Below are 20,098 nucleotides of genomic sequence, written 5' to 3'. Positions count from 1 at the left end.
ACTCTTTATTTGGGTCAGACTTCATTCTGTTTGAGTGCATTAGTCAGGAGCACAGACATGACCATTATAGAATGCCATGGCTCCTGAAAAGGATGAGGAAGGGGCTGTATCTCCTGCACCCAAGGGTAGGGAGGAGATGCCCACAGGGGAGGGCCATTAGAGGCCGGTCTCCTTCTTGGATTCCTGCCACTCAGACTGGGAAGTTATCTGCTGGAGTTCAGTTTTCCCTTCTACTGACTGATTCACATCAGAATGCAAACATGCTACCAGTTCTCTCATCCTATTAAAAAAATATACCCTGCCTTGATTCCACTCCTTCCTAAACCTTCCACCCCTTTTTAGTAAAACTCCTTGAAAGGTAGCCTCCATGTTACTAAAGCTGATGTCTAATTCTGAGCGTTCATCTTAACCTGAATTACACCAGCATGTGTTTACCTGCCAGCACGCATGGCTTTCCTCCTGCCTCTCCAGTTGCCCTGTGAAGAATGAACCTTTTGTCATGTTTACCATCTTCCCACTCTCTAGACACTGGAGAGCTCTGAGGCTCAGTTCTCCACCCTCTCTTCTTTATTACCCAGCCCCACCTGCACTCCATGCTGCCGGCCCATCTTAAGGCTTTACAATACTATGTACCTACAATACTACCTACATTTCCACATTTCTCTCTCCAGCCAGCAACTCTCCAACCTCATATATCCAAATACCTATTTATCATCAATGTTTGGATGTCCAATAAGCTCAAATTTAACATACCCAAAGCTAAGTTCCTAATATCCCTCCTCGCCTCCCCCCATCTACACCCCAAGTGTGTTCCTCTTGCTGTCTTCTTCATTTCCAGATAAATGGCAACTTACTTCCTCCAGCTACTCAGTCCAACAGTCTTGGAGTCATCCCTACTCCTGTTTCTCTTGCATTTTACATATAATCTGCAAGAAAATCCTATTTGACTCCCATCTTCAATGTATACCCAGAATCAGACCACTTGTCACCACCTCCACCAGTGCCACTCTGGTCCAAAACACCTGTGTCTCTCACCTGGATTAAATTGCAACAGTCTCCTTACTGGTCGCCTTAGCCTCTCTGCAGTGTATCTTCTGCACACAGAATCCAGAAAGATTCTTTTTTTTAATTTTTAATTTTTATTTTTTAATTTTATTTATTTGTCAGAGAGAGAAAGATAGAGTGTACACAGGCAGGCAGAGTGGCAGGCAGAGGCAGAGGGAGAAGCAGACTCCCTGCTGAGCAAGGAACCCGATGTGGGACTCCATCCCAGGACCCTGGGATCATGACCTGAGCCAATGGCAGAGGCTTAACCCACTGAGCCACCCAGGCGCCCCCCCAATAGTATTTTTTAAAGATTTATTTACTTATTTTTAGAGAGAGAGAGAACATGAGTGGGGCAGAGGGAGAGGGAGAAGCAGACTATGTGCTGAGCAGGGGCCCACCACAGGCTCCATCCCAGGATCTGAGCCAAAAGGAGACTCTTATCAACTGAGCCACACAGGCGCCCCTGTTGAGTTTCTTTTTTTTTTTTCTTTTTTGTTTTGTTTTTAATTAATTAATTTATTTATTTTTAATAAACATATAATGTATTTTTATCCCCAGGGGTACAGGTCTGTGAATCGCCAGGTTTACACATTTCACAGCACTCATCATAGCACATACCCTCCCCAATGTCCATATCCCCACCACTCTCTCCTGTCCCCCCTGCCCCCAGCAACCCTCAGTCTGTTTTTTGTGATTGAGTCTTTTATGGTTTGTCTCCCTCCCAATCCCATCTTCTTTCTTTTTTTTCTTTTCATACCCCCCAACCCCCTCACATGGCATCTCCACTTTCTCATATCAGAGAGATCATATGATAGTTGTCTTTCTCTGATTGACTTATTTCACCAAGCATGATACCCTCTAGTTCCATCCATGTCGTCACAAATGGCAAGATTTCATTTCTTTTGATGGCTGCATAGTGTTCCATTGTGTATATATACCACATCTTCTTTATCCATTCATCTGTTGATGGACATCTAGGTTCTTTCCATAGTTTGGCTATTGTGGACATTGCTGCTATAAACATTCGGGTGTATGTGCCCCTTTGGGGTACCACGTTTGTATCTTTAGGATATATACCCAGTAGTGCAATCGCTGGGTCATAGGGTAGCACTATTTTCAGTTTTTTGAGGAACCTCCACACTGTTTTCCAGAGTGGTTGCACCAGTTTTCATTCTCACCAACAGTGCAGGAGGGTTCCCCTCTCTCCGCATCCTCGCCAGCAACTGTCATTTCTTGACTTGTTAATTTTAGCCATTGTGACTGGTGTGAGGTGGTATCTCATTGTGGTTTTGATTTGTATTTCCCTGATGCCGAGTGATGTGGAGCATTTTTTCATGTGTCTGTTGGCCATCTGGATGTCTTCTTTGCAGAAATGTCTGTTCATGTCCTCTGCCCATTTCTTGATTGGATTATTTGTTCTTTGGGTGTTGAGTTTGCTAAGCTCTTTATAGATTTTGGACACTAGCCCTTTATCTGATATGTCATTTGCAAATATCTTCTCCCATTCTGTCAGTTGTCTTTTGGTTTTGTTAACTGTTTCCTTTGCTGTGCAAAAGCTTTTGATCTTGATGAAATCCCAATAGTTCATTTTTGCCCTTGCTTCTGTTGTCTTTGGTGATGTTCCTAGGAAGAAGTTGCTGCGGTTGAGGTCAAAGAGGTTGCTGCCTGTGTTCTCCTCAAGGATTTTGATGGATTCCTTTCTCACATTGAGATCCTTCATCCATTTTGAGTCTATTTTCATGTGTGGTATAAGTAAATAGTCCAATTTCACTTTTCTGCATGTGGCTGTCCAATTTTCCCAACACCATTTGTTGAAGAGGCTGTCTTTTTTCCATTGGACATTCCTTCCTGCTTTGTCGAGGATTAGTTGACCATAGAGTTGACGGTCTATTTCTGGGCTCTCTATTCTGTTCCATTGATCTATGTGTCTGTTTTTGTGCCAGTACCATACTGTCTTGATGATGACAGCTTTGTAATAGAGCTTGAAGTCTGGAATTGTGATGCCACCAACTTTGGCTTTCTTTTTCAATATTCCTTTGGCTATTCGAGATTTTTTCTGGTTCCATATAAATATTAGGATTGTTTGTTCTATTTCTTTGAAAAAAATAGATGGGATTTTGATAGGGATTGCATTAAATGTGTAGATTGCTTTAGGTAGCATAGACATTTTCACAATATTTGTTCTTCCAATCCATGAGCTTGGAACATTTTTCCATTTCTTTGTGTCTTCCTCAATTTCTTTCATGAGTACTTTATAGTTTTCTGAGTATAGATTCTTTGCCTCTTTGGTTAGGTTTATTCCTAGGTATCTTAGGGTTTTGGGTGCAGTTGTAAATGGGACTGACTCCTTAATTTCTCTTTCTTCTGTCTTGTTAGTGTAAAGAAATGCAACTGATTTCTGTGCATTGACTTTATATCCTGACACTTTACTGAATTCCTGTACAAGTTCTAGCAGTTTTGGAGTGGAGCCTTTTGGGTTTTCCACATATAGTATCATATCATCTGCAAAGAGCGATAGTTTGACTTCTTCTTTGCCGATTTGGATGCCTTTAATTTCTTTTTGTTGTCTGATTGCTGAGGCTAGGACTTCTAGTACTATGTTGAACAGCAGTGGTGATAATGGACATCCTTGCCATGTTCCTGACCTTAGCAGAAAAGCTTTCAGTTTTTCTCCATTGAGTGGGTTTTTCATAGATGGCTTTGATAATATTGAGGTATGTGCCCTCTATCCCTACACTTTGAAGAGTTTTAATCAGGAAGGGATGCTGCACTTTGTCAAATGCTTTTTCAGTATCTATTGAGAATATCATATGGTTCTTATTCTTTCTTTTATTAATGTATTGTATCACATTGATTGATTTATGGATATTGAACCAACCTTGCAGCCCTGGAATAAATCCCACTTGGTCGTGGTGAATAATCCTTTTAATGTATTGTTGGATCCTATTGGCCAGTATTTTGGTGAGAATTTTCGCATCTGTGTTCATCAAGGATATTGGTCTGTAATTCTCTTTTTTTTAAGATTTTATTTATTTATTTGACAGAGTGAGCACAGGCAGATAGAGTGGCAGGCAGAGGCAGAGGGAGAAGCAGGGTCCCTGCTGAGCAAGGAGCCTGATGTGGGACTGGATCCCAGGAGGCTGGGATCATGACCTGAGCTGAAGGCAGCTGCTTAACCAACTGAGCCACCCAGGCGTCCCTGTAATTCTCTTTTTTGATGGGATCCTTGTCTGGTTTTGGGATCAAGGTGATACTGGCCTCATAAAATGAGTTTGGAAGTTTTCCCTCCATTTCTATTTTTTGGAACAGTTTCAGGAGAATAGGAATTAATTCTTCTTTAAATGTTTGGTAGAATTCCCCTGGGAAGCCGTCTGGCCCTGGACTTTTGTTTGTTTGGAGATTTTTGATGACTGTTTCAATCTCCTTACTGGTTATGGGTCTGTTCAGGTTTTCAATTTCTTCCTGGTTCAGTTGTGGTAGTTTATATGTCTCTAGAAATGTATCCATTTCTTCCAGATTGTCGAATTTGTTGGCATAGAGTTGCTCATAGTATGTTCTTATAATTGTTTGTATTTCTTTGGTGTTGGTTGTGATCTCTCCTCTTTCATTCATGATTTTATTTATTTGGGTCCTTTCTCTTTTCTTTTTGATAAGTCTGGCCAGGGGGTTGTCAATCTTATTAATTCTTTCAAAGAACCAGCTCCTAGTTTCGTTGATTTGTTCTATTGTTTTTTTGTTTGTTTGTTTCTATTTCATTGATTTCTGCTCTGATCTTTATGATTTATCTTCTCCTGCTGGGTTTAGGCTTTCTTTGTTGTTTTTTCTCCAGCTCCTTTAGGTGTAGGGTTAGGTTGTGTATTTGAGACCTTTCTTGTTTCTTGAGAAAGGCTTGTACCGCTATATATTTTCCTCTCAGGACTGCCTTTGCTGTGTCCCACAGATTTTGAACTGTTGTGTTTTCATTATCATTTGTTTCCATGAGTTTTTTCAATTCTTCTTTAATTTCCTGGTTGACCCATTCATTTTTTAGAAGGAAGCTGCTTAGTCTCCATGTATTTGGGTTCTTTCCAAATTTCCTCTTGTGATTGAGTTCTAGCTTCAGAGCATTGTGGTCTGAAAATATGCAGGGAATGATCCCAATCTTTGTGTACCAGTTGAGACCTGATTTATGACCCAGGATGTGGTCTATTCTGGAGAATGTTCCATGTGCACTAGAGAAGAATGTATATTCTGTTGCTTTGGGATGGAATTTTCTGAATATATCTGTGATGTCCATCTGGTCCAGTATGTCATTTAAGGCCTTTATTTCCTTGTTGATCTTTTGCTTAGATGATCTGTCCATTTCGGTGAGGGGAGTGTTCAAGTCCCCTGTTATTGTATTATTATCGATGTTTTTCTTTGATTTTGTTATTGATTGGTTTATATAGTTGGCTGCTCCCATGTTAAGGGCATAGATATTTAAAATTGTTAAGTCTTCTTGTTGGACAGACCCTTTGAGTATGATATAGTGTCCTTCCTCATCTCTTATTATAGTCTTTGGCTTAAAATCTAATTGATCTGATATAAGGATTGCCACCCCAGCTTTCTTCTGATGTCCATTAGCATGGTACATTTTTTTCCACCCCCTCACTTTAAATCTGGAGGTGTCTTCAGGTCTAAAATGAGTTTCTTGTAGGCAGCATATTGATGGGTTTTGTTTTTTTAATCCATTCTGATACCCTGTGTCTTTTGATTGGGGCATTTAGCCCATTAACATTCAGGGTAACTATTGCTTGTAAGGTGACTGTTACTGTATATTGTCTCTGTTTCTTTCTGATCTACTACTTTTAGGGTCTCTCTTTGCTTAGAGGACCCCTTTCAATATTTCCTGTAGAGCTGGTTTGGTGTTTGCAAATTCTTTCAGTTTTTGGTTGTCCTGGAAGCTTTTTATCTCTCCTTCTATTTTCAGTGATAGCCTAGCTGGATATAGTATTCTTGGTTGCATGTTTTTCTCGTTTAGTGCTCTGAATATATCATGCCAGCTCTTTCTGGCCTGCCAGATCCCTGTGGATAGGTCCGCTGCCAATCTAATGTTTTTACCCTTGTATGTTACAGACTTCTTTTCCCGGGCTGCTTTCAGGATTTTCTCTTTGCCGCTAAGACTTGTAAATTTTACTATCAGGTGATGAGGTGTCGACCTATTTTTATTGATTTTGAGGGGCAATCTTAGCATCTCCTGGATTTTGATGTTTGTTCCCTTTGCCATATTAGGGAAATTCTCTATAATAATTCTTTCCAATGTACCTTCTGCTCCCCTCTCTCCTTCTTCTTCTTCCAGAATCCCAATTATTCTAATGTTTTGTCATCTTATGATGTCACTTATCTCTCGAATTCTCTCCTCGTGGTCCAGTATTTGTTTGTCTCTCTTTTGCTCAGCTTCTTTATTCTCTGTCATTTGGTCTTCTATGTCACTAATTCTTTTCTGCCTCATTTATCCTAGCAGTGAAAGCTTCCATTTTTGATTGCACCTCATTAATAGCTTTTTTGATTTCAACTTGGTTAGATTTTAGTTCTTTTATTTCTCCAGAAAGGGCTTTTATCTCTCCAGAGAGGGTTTCTCTAATATCTTCTGTGCCTTTTTCAAGCCCAGCTAGAACCTTGAGAATCGTCATTCTGAACTCTAGATCTGTCATATTACCAATGTTTGTATTGATTAGGTCCCCAGCCTTCAGTACTGCCTCTTGTTCTTTTTTTGTGGTGAGTTTTTCTGTCTTGTCATTTTGTCCAGATAAGATTTGCTTTCTCCTCCTCTGGAATTCCACTGTTCTCCTTGGTGAGTGAAGTTGGTCTTGGCTGGGTTTCTTGTCAATCTTCTGGTAGAGGGGCCTGTTGTAGTGATTCTCAAGTATCTTTGCCCCAGGCGGAATTGCATCACCTTACCAGGGGCCGGACTAAGTAATCTGCTTGGGTTTGCTTTTGGGAGCTTTTGTTCCCTGAGTGCTTTCCATAGAGTTCCAGAGGACAGGAATGAAGATGGTGGCCTCCCAATCTCAGGCCCGGAGGAGCCGAGATCTCGGGGTCCTGCTACTCAGTGCGCCCTCAGAGAAAACTGCCCAACCGCCCCTGTCTCCCTGGCCTCTGGTTGAGCTTGGAGGAAAGCGCAATTGCTCAATTGCTTGCACTTGGAGAAAAGCGCCTGGTCACTTCCGTCTCCGTGGCCTCTGGCCGCACTCCGAGCTCACCCAGCCTGTGACCGGTTCAAGGTAACCCTGAGCTGAGAGCTCACTCCTCGGCTTTGTCTCTGTAGCTGGCTTCCCTGCTCTAATACCTGCGAGCTCTGTGACACTCAGACACCCCCGGTCCTTCTGTGACCCCGCAGTACCTGGGGCCACGCTGACCCCACGTGGGCTTCCCCCTGGTTTAGCCTCTGGAGCGATGTCCCTCCATGGAGCAGACTTTTAAAAGTCCTGATTTAGTGCTCCGTTGCTCCACCGCTTGCTGGGAACCGGCCCATCGCCCCGCGGTCTATCTTCCGGTCACTTTGGATTCACTTCTCTGCTGGTCCTACCTTTCAAAGAGTGGTCAATTTTCTGTTTCTAGAATTGTTGCTCTTCTTCTCTTCTATCTCCTGTTGGATTTGTAGGTGTTCCCAATGGTTTGAGAAGCTATCTAGCTGATCTCCTGCTACCTGATGTCATCTCAGCCTGCTACTTCTCCGCCATCTTGACTCCTCCCCCACTGTTGAGTTTCTTATATGTCAAGTATAACTCAAAAAAGTTGTAAAATTGTATATGAAATATTACATGAAGTACAAATTTTTTGAAATTCAAAACTGGATAGCAGGGACTTTCTCCCACATTTTTGTCCCAGTTCACTAAAGGCACCAGAGCTCCTCCACGGCCTAGCAGGGTCTGAGCCTCCACAACCTCACTCAGTCACAGTCCTTCTGGCTCCCCAGGCTCCCCGCACTGGACCCCGCCAGCCCCTCTGGCCAGCCAGGCATCTGCCCGCTGAGACTGGTCCCTCTGTGGACAGTTCATCCCACCACACCCTCTGTCTTTCAAGGGGCGAGGGTCCACTCGTGCTTCCAGTCTCAGCCAAAAGGTCACTTTCTCAGGAGTGCTCCATGGGACCCCATCAGCTAAGACCCCCTGACATGCTCCAGATGCACCAGATACTTTCCCTTCCTGGCCCTCCTCTTGATTATAATTGACCCCTCAGTGCCATGATTTTCTAGTGCTGCTGGCCCTGATACAGGGTAAACTCCACGAATCCAGAGCCCACATCTGTCCTGTTCTCTGTGGAGTTCCCCGGATCTAGCCCAGGCCTGACACATCACAGATGCCCGGTAAATACTCGTTGAGGGCATGAGGAAAGCACACAATGTCCCCCCATGTGAACCTGGTGTCAGAACCTCTTCCTGCAGACTGAGGTCACTGGCATCAGCATGGGAGGAGGCCAGCACGTGCCCAAAGCTGCCCCTGTAAGCTACTGGGCCTTTACCCCTCCTAGATTCAGGAGGGAGGCCTGGGGCCTCCTACAGTTAGAGGTCAGACCCCCATTCATTCCCACAACATGGACACCCCCTACCATCTGGATCTTTTTTTTTTTTTTAATTTGACAGACAGAGATCACAAGTAGGCAGAGAGGCAGGCAGAGAGAGAGAAAGGAGGAAGCAGACTCCCTGCTGAGCAGAGAGCCCGATGCAGGGCTTGATCCCAGGACCCCGGGACCACGACCTGAGCCGAAGGCAGAGGCTTTAACCCACTGAGCCACCCAGGCGCCCCTCCCATCTGGATCTCGTGAACGACTTTTCCCCTTGGAAGGCCTGGCTGGGCAGCCTGTGTCCTTTCTCTTCTCTCAGAGATCTGACCTCGCACAAATTCTGGATCACAAACCCTAGGTGCGGTTACTACCAGGGGAGTTCAGAGCTCCATCCTGACCTCCAAAGACATCAGGAGCTGACTCCTCATCCTGAGGACCCTTGGTCTGTAGGGATACCTGCTATGTCTCCCTGAAGATGTCTCAGTAGCCCAAGGTGTCCTGGGGAGCGAGGGTGAACTTCCCAGGCCATCAAGACAGGAGAACCCAGCATCTGCCTGTGTTTCCCTGGGGCTGAGTTTCTGGGTAGGGCCACCCCAGCTCCTGGTTCCTGTGGGGAGAGCTAGAGCAGAGGAGAGACAGGGACACAGATGGCTCCCCTCCCTGTTGTGATGGGGAGACAGGACATTGTAGTGGTCAGCCCACTACAGCCAGTGCTTTTTCCCCAAAGGCTCAAGAGACCCCCTACTAGGTCATTCTCAAAATCTCGAGGACAGACAGCTCCTACTGAGGGAGCAAATCCCTCTGGGTGGACAATTCTCCTGACACAAGAGCAGGAATCTTCTAGACTATGTCTATCTTCTCCCTGGGCTCATGGAGCCCTGAGATGGAATCAGACAGTCTAGAACCCACAGGGACCAAGATCCAGGCTGACCAGTCCCTCACCTCTGCCCAGGGCTCAGGGACCCTCATCCTTTGGTCACCATCCCGGGTGCTGTGCCCAGACTAGCCTCCAGGGGGCGACATAGGGACATGCAGACAACACACAGGACATTAAACCCTGAAGTTGGCTTTGGCTGAGGAGGGAGAAAAGAGATTGGTTTCCATTCCTTTCTCCCACAGACCCTTCTGGGTCCCTCCCACATGCCTGTTCTGTCCTGCCCACTCCTTCTAGGGCCCTAGCAGCACACTAATCTGTCAGGGGTCCCTGTGCAGCTCCCCATGCCCTGCCTGGCACCACCTATGGGGGAAGCAGGGTGACCACACGAAGGTCCCCCAGGCAGAGGACACAGACTGCCCAGGAAGCTCAGGAGCACACGGACTGTCTCCGGCCACAGTTCATCCAATGGACACAGAGAGGGAAGGTCTCCTCAAAACATTTTCAGGAGCCACAGCTGCCTGACCTCCCACCATCTCTTCTCTTCCCAGGACATGCAGGAAACCCCCTTTGCACCTGGGAATGGAGCTCCTGAGACACCTGGTCCTGGGTCTATGCCCCTGGAAGCAGAGGCTGGGCTGGGGACACCTGGGGATGGACCGTGGGTCCCTCACCTGTCATCATCCAGCCTGCCCCTCTCACCCCCAGAGTCATCTCTGGGACCTTGCTGCCAGGAGTCAGTCCAACCTCCCTAAGCCTGTGAGAGCACTGGGAAGACCGGTGCCCAGCTGGCCTTCTCTGTTACAAACAGAAATCATCCCCAGGATCTGAGGACTCTGGGGCTCTGCCTGTGGTGCCCACAGACTCAAGGCCAGGACACAGCAGGGAAGTGGGGAGAAGGGCCATCCTCTAAGGGAACTGGGTCCCCCTCAGTCTTGCTATTCAGAGTGAGCTTCCCGGGCCAGGATGGCCAGCATCACCTGGGAGCTTAGTAGAGGCAGACTCTGGGGTCCACTCCACACCCGCTGAATCAGACTCTGCATTTTCACAGGATCTGCAGACCCTCCGTGGGCACAGGATGGGCAGAGGCGGCCCCACCCCCACATCATGGTGTCTCAGCCTGGCTGGGCATCTGCTGAAGCAGCATTTCTAGGTCCCCTGGACATTCATAGTCTTGATACAGTTCCACAGGTGATTCCAGCACACAGTAGGGGTGACATCCCAGTGACAGGAGTTCCTGAGGCGGCCCCCAGGCTCCTGCCGAAGGGGAAAGCCACAAGGAGAGGAAAGAGGGCTGTGGGGGCGCTGTCCCTGCACCTTGACCCTGAGCTCTGTGGGTCTCCAGACACCAACGGGACAGGCTTGTGCTTGTCCAAACAAGGGGGTGTGCATACTCTTGCATATAGTGGGAAATCACAGCTGAAGAGGGAGAGGCCTCAGCCCTTGTCAGGGAATCGAAATGTAGACAGAAGTGAAAGGGGAAGAAGGGGACAAAGGAGTGGGGAAGGAGGTAAGGGGTGGAGGAGGGAGGGGAGGGGAAAGGAGGGGCCCTGGCAGATACCCCGCCCCACACTCCTGCCTCAGAGGCCACTTAAGACAGAGCCAACATTGGGACAACGGCTCTTCCTGAGCATTTCTGGAGCAGAAGCTCTTCTCACAGAGGGAGGGACAGAGCGGGCAGCAGGCACCATGGAGCCCCCTTCAGGCCCTCCACGAGGAGGACAGGTCCCCTGGCAGGACCTCCTGCTGGCAGGTGAAAGGGACAGTTCCCTGGGAGGAAGCGGCAGGGTGGGAGAGAAAGGCTGGCTGGGGTCTCCAGGGAGGACAGGGCTCTGAGAGGGGACAGAGAAGCAGGGCAGGACTGGGGGAGCCGCTCAGCGACAGGACTGTCTCAGGATCTGGAAGTGGTGAGCCAAGGGCTGTTTCCAAGTTACTCATCACTGAGCACTGAATTTGGAAAACTGACGATAACAACAACCAGGGACCCTAATTGCTGTCCCTTCCCACCAACCTGAGATCTTGACAAGAGCCAGACTTGCAGGGCCCTGGGGACACATTCATTCAGCCCCAGTATTTGCCGCCTGCCCCACCACAGATCAGACAAGTCTCTGCCCTCCCCATGCTCACTTCTGTGGGGATGAAGACAGACACCCAGAGACGTCTAGAATGTGAGGTCAGGTAATGACAACATCATGAAGGGAACAGAACAGGGAAGGTCAGGATGTGGAGAAAGAGGGTCTTCAGAGGAGGCGGTCAGGGCAGGCCTCTCCCGAGGACCCCCTGAGTGTGAGCAGGTATCTGAGGCCAGTGAGGGAGTGAGCGACAGACATGGGAGGAAGTTGTTCCAAACAGAGGGAGTAAGTTTGGAGGTGAAGCAGTGCAGTCATGCCGCTGACCTTGACCAGCAGAGACACCCACAGACACACAGATACCGGTGCACACTCACACACACACACCCCCGAGGCTAGGTGATGTGGACCTGCTCCGTCTGCAGGGCCCCAGCTTTCCCTCTGACACCTAGGTCCAGACCCTGATCCGTCTGCTCCCTTCCCTCCTAGTCTTGCTCTTAACCCTTTGGAACCCGCCCACCACTGCCCAAGTCACTGTGGAGTCTGTGCCGCCCAGTGCTACCGAAGGGAAGGACGTCCGTCTGCAAGTCCACAATCTGCCTGCGGATCTTGTAGGTCTTAGTTGGTTTAGAGGGGAAAGCATAGCGCCCAACCGTCAAATTGTAGCATATGTAGTAGACATACAAGCAATTATCCCAGGACCTGCACACAGCGGCAGAGAGACAGTGTACCCCAATGGATCCCTACTGTTCCAGAACGTTACCCTGAATGACACAGGATACTACACCCTACAAATTGTGAATAGAAACGTTCAAGTTGAACAAGTAACTGGACAGCTCCGCGTATTCCGTGAGTAATTCCTTCTTATCTCTGGTGCTGGATGGGGTGAATTCCTGCTTCACACACAGGATGAACAGGCTGGGACTGGACCTCCTTCCCCCTCTGCATTATGTCCGGTGTGAGGGGAGGGCTCCAGCATTTAGTGCAGGACACACAGTGGAGACTAACTTCCTGAGATTGGAATTCCTTTCCTGGAATCCAGACTCTGGGATCATCTGAGGAAGACCCTGCAGGGTCCATCAGGGCCAACCTGAGGAGTTGCCTGGGATCCTCACCAGAGCTCAGCCCAGACCACTGTCTCAGGGCTCCTGACTCTAGCGACCCTGGGGCATCTGTGCCAGGATGGGGTTGGGGCCCCTGGGCAGAGCTGACTGGGAACAACCATTTCTGGCTGCCTGAGCTGGTCACCATCCAGGGTTCAGTCTCAAGAGCCACATCTGGGGAGGGGCCAGCCTGGTCCTTCACCTGAGGGTCAGCATGGACAGCACAGACCTATAAAGCCCCCAGTCCATTAGCCAACTGCTCTGGAGGACTTGGGGGACAGCAGAGGAAGGGCAGCACCGCCAGGGAGGAACAGAGCAAAGAGAGGCTCTAGGCCACCCCTCCTCCACCAAGAATCAAGCCCAGGGAACCTTCTCTAGTGGAGCAAAGTAGTAACAGCTGCCGTTTGATTGGCCAGATGCTATAGCCCAAATTTGGCTCAGGTATTTGGGGTTGTTTAAAGGATAATTCACAGGCCTAGCAAGTAGAGGTCATTTATCATTATTCCTGGTGCATTAAGGGGAAACCAAGGCACAAGAAGACACAGTCACTGAATCAGGGTCACACAGACTGAGGAGCAGCAGATGGGAGTGACCCAGGTTCTGTGTGAAAACACAGCCCTGTCCTCTCCTCCATCAGAGGGAGGGATGCTGGTGTGGGTGGTGAGAGCAAACAGAGGCTCGCTCTGTGTTTGTGTTTGGTCTGGAACCCAACACCCTTTGTCAGCAATCAGAGGCAGAACAAGCTGTCCGCCCCTTAGATGCCTGAGCCTCACCTCCCTGTGCTGGACTTGAGATCTGATTGTTTCCTGGTGTTCTCCTGTCCCTCCCACTGCGGTGTCCAGGGAAAGGACTGGCCTTCTGCTCCCCACTCTGCCCCTGAAACCAGCCCAGGGTCCACATGTAGGAAACTCAGTTGCTTTTGTTTGGGAAGGAAGGAGGGAAGGGCATGGGAGTTTCTCCCAAAGAGGGCAGGGAGCCTGGTGGTCAGATCTCCTAGGATCCTGCACCCAGGGCACCTCTCTGAAGAAATGATGGGTCATTCATTCCCTCAACACCCCTGCCTCCTGCTCACTCTCTGCTGGTCATTGGACTTGGCTCTGCCATGGGAGGTGTCACTGCCTCATGAGGGTCACTGCCTCACTCATTATCAAGCAACTGGGCAAAGCTGCCCCCCCTCCAGGTCTTTGGGACCTGAGTCCTGGACTGACCTCCCAGCTTGTTCCTGGTATCTCCAAGTATCATTTCTGCTCAGAACCCATCCCCATGCTGGGTTGTCAGATCAGTGAGGAGCCAGGAGGGGTCCACGGCTGTCTCTGACTCTGTCCTGTGTCTTCCACAACCAAAGGCTGCTCTGTAATTGACATTGGAGACGGCCTGTGCTCTCAGACACACAGACCATGGGGTTTACTTTCTCTGAGACTCAGATCCTCATGTATTTGTCTTGAGATACGCAGATCTGCCTTATTCTTTGAAGGACTCTGGTTGGCTGAGAGGTGAGAGATGCCAACTGTGATTCAAGATGCCTGTGGAGGAATCACAGGTACCACCCAGGGCAATGTTCTTTCTGTTGTCTGCACAGCGGAGTTACCCAAACCCAACATCACAAGCAACAACTCCGACCCTGTGGAGAATGTGGATTCTGTGCTATTAACCTGTGAACCTCAGACTCAGAACACGAGCTACCTGTGGTCAGTAAGCAGTAAGAGCCGCCCGGCCAGCACCAGGCTGGAGCTGTCCCTGGACAACAGGACTCTCACTATACATGGTGTCACAAGGGATGACACAGGACCCTATGTGTGTGCAACTCGGAACCCAGTGAGTGACGGTCGTAGTGACCCATTCACCCTGAATGTTCTCTGTGAGTAGCTTCCGTTCCTCCCAAACCCGGGCTGCCAACCCAAATCCACACAGCCAGGGGCCAGGCCACATTCATCCTTCTGGGGTCCGAGTCCATGACTCTCAGCTGGACCCCCAAGCTGGCCACAGCGGCTTGTCCCAGGGAAACCTGGGCAGGCCTGACCAAGACCAGGCCTGACCAGGACCAAGACCCTCTCCTCCCTGAGAGGGTCACCAGCCTGTGAGGGGAAACAGGTGAATGTCTCAGACCCAGGCTGAACACAGGGGGTTTCTGGTTGGGACTTTATAAAATGAGGTTGGGACCCAGCTCAGAGGGACACTGTGGCCCTTGTACAGACCAGGAGCTTCCCTTTCCCTTGGATTGCATCAACTGTGGCTTTATTCTGTTTGCTCCAGATGGCCCGGATGCCCCCACCATTTCCCCCTCAGACTCCTATTACCATCCAGGGGCCAACCTCAGTCTCTCCTGCCACGCAGCCTCTAACCCACCTGCACAGTATTCTTGGCTTATCAATGGGAGGCCCCAGCCATACACACAGGAGCTCTTTATCCCCAACATCACTGCGAATGATAGTGGATCCTATACCTGCCTTGCCTCTAACTCTGGCACTCGCCTCAATAAGACCACAGTCAAGACTGTCACAGTCTCTGGTAAGTGGGTCCCTGGAGCATCTGCATGGATCGCTGTGGTGAAGGTCTGTATGGCTTCCAGAAAAGAGCCTAGAAGTTATTTCCCATTTGCTTATGTCACAAGCAAATACCGAGTCTGTCCCTGAACTCTCCCTTTACATGTCTGCAGATGCTTCCTCCCCTTGCTCTCTGATTTCTCAAGGCAGACCTTGGGTCTGGCCTGGAATGTGGTGGGGGGCATCTCAGTTCCAGAAAGCCCCATGCACAAAATGGGGCTTCGCAAATGGAGAAGAATGATCCTCTAGTCAAGTTGTTTTTGTTGTTGAATTGCAGAAGTCCTTTCTGTAATCCGGATATTAACCTCTTACAGATATGGTTTGCAAATGTTTCCTTCTAATCCATGGGTTGCCCTCACATTTTCTTTGTTAGTGACCTTTATTTGACACACGATGTGACATAGTTTCCGGTGTACAACATAATGATTGGACAACTCTGTATGTTATACTCATTCAATACAATGTAGCTCCCATCTGTCCCCATGCAGCCTGATCAAAATACCATTGACTATATTTCCTATGCTGTACGTTTCATCCCTATATCCTATTCATTCCATAACTAGTACTACCGCTCTCCAGACTCTGTCTTTTGATGCACTGAAGTTTTCCATTTTGATGTAATCCAATTCATCTGCTTTTTCCTTTTATTGTCTTTGCTTTGAGTATCATATCTAAAAAATCATTGGGAAATTCAGCTTCAGTAAGTTTTTGCATTACATTTGTTTTTAGACTTTTACTATTTGACTCTTAAATGTTTATTTTTTTAAAGATTTTATTTATTTATTTGACAGAGAGACAGCGAGAGAGGGAACAGAACAGGGGGAATGGGACAGGGAGAAACAGGCTTCCTGCCAAGCAGGATCCCAGGACTTTGGGATCATGGCCTGAGCCAAAGGCAGACACTTAATGACTGAGCCACCCAGGTGCCCTCTTATGTTTGGATGTTTGACATGTTTACGTTAATATTTGTACATAATGTAAGATCTGGTCCAACTTCATTCATTTGCATGGATATCCAGCATTCCCAACAGTTGAATAGATATTTTTCTCCATTGAATGATCATGATAACATTCTTGAAAATCATTCAACCACATATGCCAGGGTTTGTTTGGGGTGCCTATTCCATTTCATTGGTCTCTATGTCTATCTTTATACCAGATCCCCATTGTTATCAGTTACTGTACCTTTTCAGTCAAGAAGTAGGAATCCTCCAACTTTGTTCTTTTTTAAAATAAGTTTGGGTGTTTGAGGCCCCTGAATTTCTGCATGAAGTTTTGGAAATTCCTATTTCTGCAAAGTATTTCCTTAAGTATTTGGCAGGGAGGTAACCTGGCTGTCTCAGCTGGTGGAGCATGCGACTCCTGATCTTGGGATTGTAGGTTTGAGCGCCACATTGGGTGTAGCGATCACTTAAAAATGAAATCTTAAAAAAAGGAGCTTGGTAGAGGATGTGAGGGCAATCTGGCTGCGACATCTGTCACCCCATTGATCGCCAGGGTTGATTCGGCTGATCTGGCTGGCTAGGCGGGTGTCCCCTTCCTCCCTCACCGCTCCATGTGCGTCCCTCCCGAAGCTGCGCACTCGGTCGAAGAGGACGACCTTCCCCGATAGAGGAGAGGACCGTTCTTCGGTCAAGGGTATACAAGTAGCTGCGCTCCCCTGCTAGAACCTCCAAACAAGCTCTCAAAGGAGCTTGGTAGGAATTACATTTAATCTGTGGATCTCTTTGGGTAACATTGTCATCTTAACAAGATTAACTTTCATCATCCACGAACATGGGATGTCTTTCCATTTATTTGTGTCCTCTGTAGTTTCTTTCAGTAATGTTTTATAGATTTCCATATACAGTCTATTGACTAAGTTAATTTCTAAGTATTTGATTCTTTTTTTCCTAAGTATTTTATTCCTTTTAGTGTTATTGCAAATAGAATGGTTTTCCTAATTTCTTTTTTGGGTTTTTCATTGTTAGTTAGCAACACAGTAATTTTTGTATGTTGATTTTTTATCCCACAAATTTGTTGTAATTGTTTATTAGTTCAACAGTGTTTTTGTGGAATCTTTAGGGGTGTGTATATAAAACTTAATATCATCTGCAAACAGACATAGTTGTACTTAGTTTTTTCCCAATTTGATTGCACTGTGTTTTTTTCCCTCCTAATTATTTTTTTAAAGATTTTATTTATTTATTTGACAGAGATGACAAGTAGGGAGAGAGGTAGGCAGGGAGAGAGGAGGAAGCAGGCTCCCCACTGAGCAGAGAGCCTGATGTGGGGCTCGATCCCAGGACCCTGGGATCATGACCTGAGCCAAAGGCAGAGGCTTTAACCCACTGGGCCACCCAGGTGCCCCTCTTAATTATTTTTGCCTGGACTTCTGTACTTGTCAAATACAGGCAGTGAAAGTGTCATGTTTATCTCCTACCTGATCTTAGAGTAAAGGCTTCCATGTTTCATCATGGAGGATGATACTGGCTGTGTGTGTTTCATATAAGGCCTTTTTTATGAGGCAGTAGTTTCCTTATATTGTAAGGGTGCCAATATGCTGTATACAGTAACCACTCTGCAGAAGTGTTTCACCATGAGAGTCAAGCCACAGATCTGTAAGTAAAAGTCTTCTTCAGAATGAGAAATCTTATAGATTGAAAATTCTTTGATTCCTAAGTAAATGAAGATGGGGCAGGAGGTTCTCATTTCCTAGTAAATTATAACAGTGTAAATGCCTTCCCTACCTTACATGAAGCTGCTTTGGACACAGAGATAGAAGGACTGTGAATCTTCTTCCTCCAATATATATGGAAAGGAATATAAGGGGTGAGGCCCTATCTTCTGTACTGTGTCACAAAAGTTCAAGAAAATCACACAGAAGTCCATGGGAAAAAATTCCTCATGATGATGAGATTGCTGGCCACATGGGCTAAGAGGTTCCTTGTTGATGATACTACAGTGATGTCTAGGCAGAGCAGACACATGACGGAGGGTTAGAGGGGAAGGTATAGCCCTCTCCTTACAGATTGTCCGTGAACAAAACACTCATCCTTCTGCACAGCAGGGCCATACTCTGGGGCACCTTCACAGAGCTCATGGGGGCCCTCAGAGTGGCAGAGATCTCAAAAGGAAGGAGCATAACCCGGGCCCCAGGCCCATTCTCATTCAGTCACTTCCTGTGTTTCCCTACAGAGGCAGTGTCCAAGCCCTCTCTCCATGCCAGCAAAACCACAGTCACAGAAGACAAGGACTCTGTGGTCCTGACTTGCTCCACAACTAACACTGGGATCTCCATTCACTGGTTCTTCAATGGCCAGAGTCTAAAGCTCACGGAGAGGATGACACTGTCCCAGGACAACAGCACCCTCACCATACGCCCTGTCAGGAAGGAGGATGCCGGGAATTACCAGTGTGAGGTCTCCAACCCAGTCATTTCCAGGAAAAGTGACCCTGTGTGGCTGGATGTGAGCTGTGAGTGACCCTCGAACTCTCCCCTTCCTCCATGTATATTTCGTGGCAGGCAGTGTGAAATGAGTGGAGGCCTGCAGGAAGTGGGGAGCCTCCTTCGGAGCCTCTAGGGCAATATGGAAAAAATTCCCCCAAATTAGATGAATCTTGTTAGCATCTTGGTTCTGATTTGTACCAGTTGTTGGAACTCGGGCAAGACGTTCAACCTCCTGAACCTCATTTTCCTCTTCTCTAAAACTGGAAAGAACAGCTGGATCTCAGGGAAGTTGTGAGAGTAGTTAGTATGAGTTCATGAGATGAAATCCTGAGACAGCGTCACACTCGGATTCGGGGCTCAGTCAAATTTAGCAACTATTGTCCTTTGGTTATTAACATTTTTGTTGCCAGCTGTAATGTCTTGGGGAATTGGGATTGAGTGTTGTCTGATCACATTCCAGCTCTCTGACCTTCACTGATTTACTGAGCCCTGTACACACTGAGTTGCTCATTATGCACAGTGGGTGTGACACCTGGCCCCTCATGGGCAGGGAAGCAGCAGATGAGTCAACATAAATATTTCCCACCTGTCTGGCACAGAGAAGACCTCAAAAGCAGTCAGCTGGTGTTATTATCTTTAATCAGTGTTGAGTGGACAGGTAAGGGCCTCCCTCTAAGACCATCAGTGAGGATGGAACAGAAGACACGGGGAAGAAGCATAATGTGAAAGGAAAATAAACAGGATGCCAGCCTTGGCCCTTGGGTGTGGGAGGAAAATGTGAAAATTGAAGCAAGTCCAGAGTTTCACTGTGAGGAACAAAAATGATGCAGCAGCCAAGGGGATGGGACACTGTGGTGATAACACACATGCCACCTAGACCTCAATGGCCTTTCCTTCCTCCCTAAACATGCCCTTCCCACACGGCCACTCCTGGTTTCCCCATATTTGACTTCGGACTCATACCCCTCCCTTTTTCTTTTTATTTCAGATGGAAGAAGCACCACAGGCCTCCCTGTGGGGTCCATCATTGTCATTGCAATCGGGGTCCTGGTCGGACTGGCACTCTAGTTCCCTCCTGGAGTGTCTCCTGCTCCACATAGTTTTCTCAGAGTTCCACAGAATTTTCAAGACAGATCATCTCAAAATCATACAAATTCGTCCATAGAATAGAGAGGGAATATTGCTCCAACTCATTCCAAGGTTAGTAGAACCTTTAAATTGAAATAGGAACAATAAAAGTACAAAAAGATGAAAATATCATACTCATGAACAGAGAAGCAAAAATACTAAACAAGGTATTCTCAAACCAAATCCAACAGTATATAGAATAAGACAGTACACCATAACTAAATTCCAATTGTCCCAACAAAGCAATGGTGATTCAACATTAGAAATTTATAAATGGGGGGCACCTGGGGTGACTCAGTGGGTTAGGCAGCTGGCCCTTGATTGTGGCTCAGGTCATGATCTCAGGGTCCTGGGACTGATCCCCATGTGGGCTCTGTGCT

At 47.4% G+C, this 20,098-nt stretch overlaps 1 protein-coding gene across 3 annotated transcripts in view; it reads left to right on the top strand.

Annotated features, from left to right (window-relative positions):
• The first annotated feature begins 11,031 nt into the window (after positions 1–11,031).
• The window catches only part of DMRTC2 (DMRT like family C2), a 73,007-nt gene continuing 63,940 nt past the window's right edge, over positions 11,032–20,098 (top strand). For 2 of the 3 annotated variants that reach the window (XM_047711598.1, XM_047711599.1), the window contains exons 1-4: positions 11,032–11,198; positions 12,004–12,363; positions 14,197–14,475; positions 14,871–15,125. In XM_047711598.1, coding sequence (XP_047567554.1) covers positions 11,135–11,198; positions 12,004–12,363; positions 14,197–14,475; positions 14,871–15,125 — 958 coding nt within the window. In that variant the 5' untranslated portion in view covers positions 11,032–11,134. Of the gene's footprint in view, positions 11,199–12,003; positions 12,364–14,196; positions 14,476–14,870; positions 15,126–18,337; positions 18,617–19,578; positions 20,087–20,098 lie in introns of those variants that run through there. The other variant, XM_047711600.1, reaches the window with a different exon arrangement.

This window comes from Lutra lutra, chromosome 17 (assembly GCF_902655055.1).
Source record: "Lutra lutra chromosome 17, mLutLut1.2, whole genome shotgun sequence".
NCBI classification, from domain to species: Eukaryota; Metazoa; Chordata; class Mammalia; order Carnivora; family Mustelidae; genus Lutra; species Lutra lutra.
The sequence above is the reverse complement of the archived record's forward strand: the minus strand, read 5'-3'. Positions and strand labels throughout refer to the sequence as shown.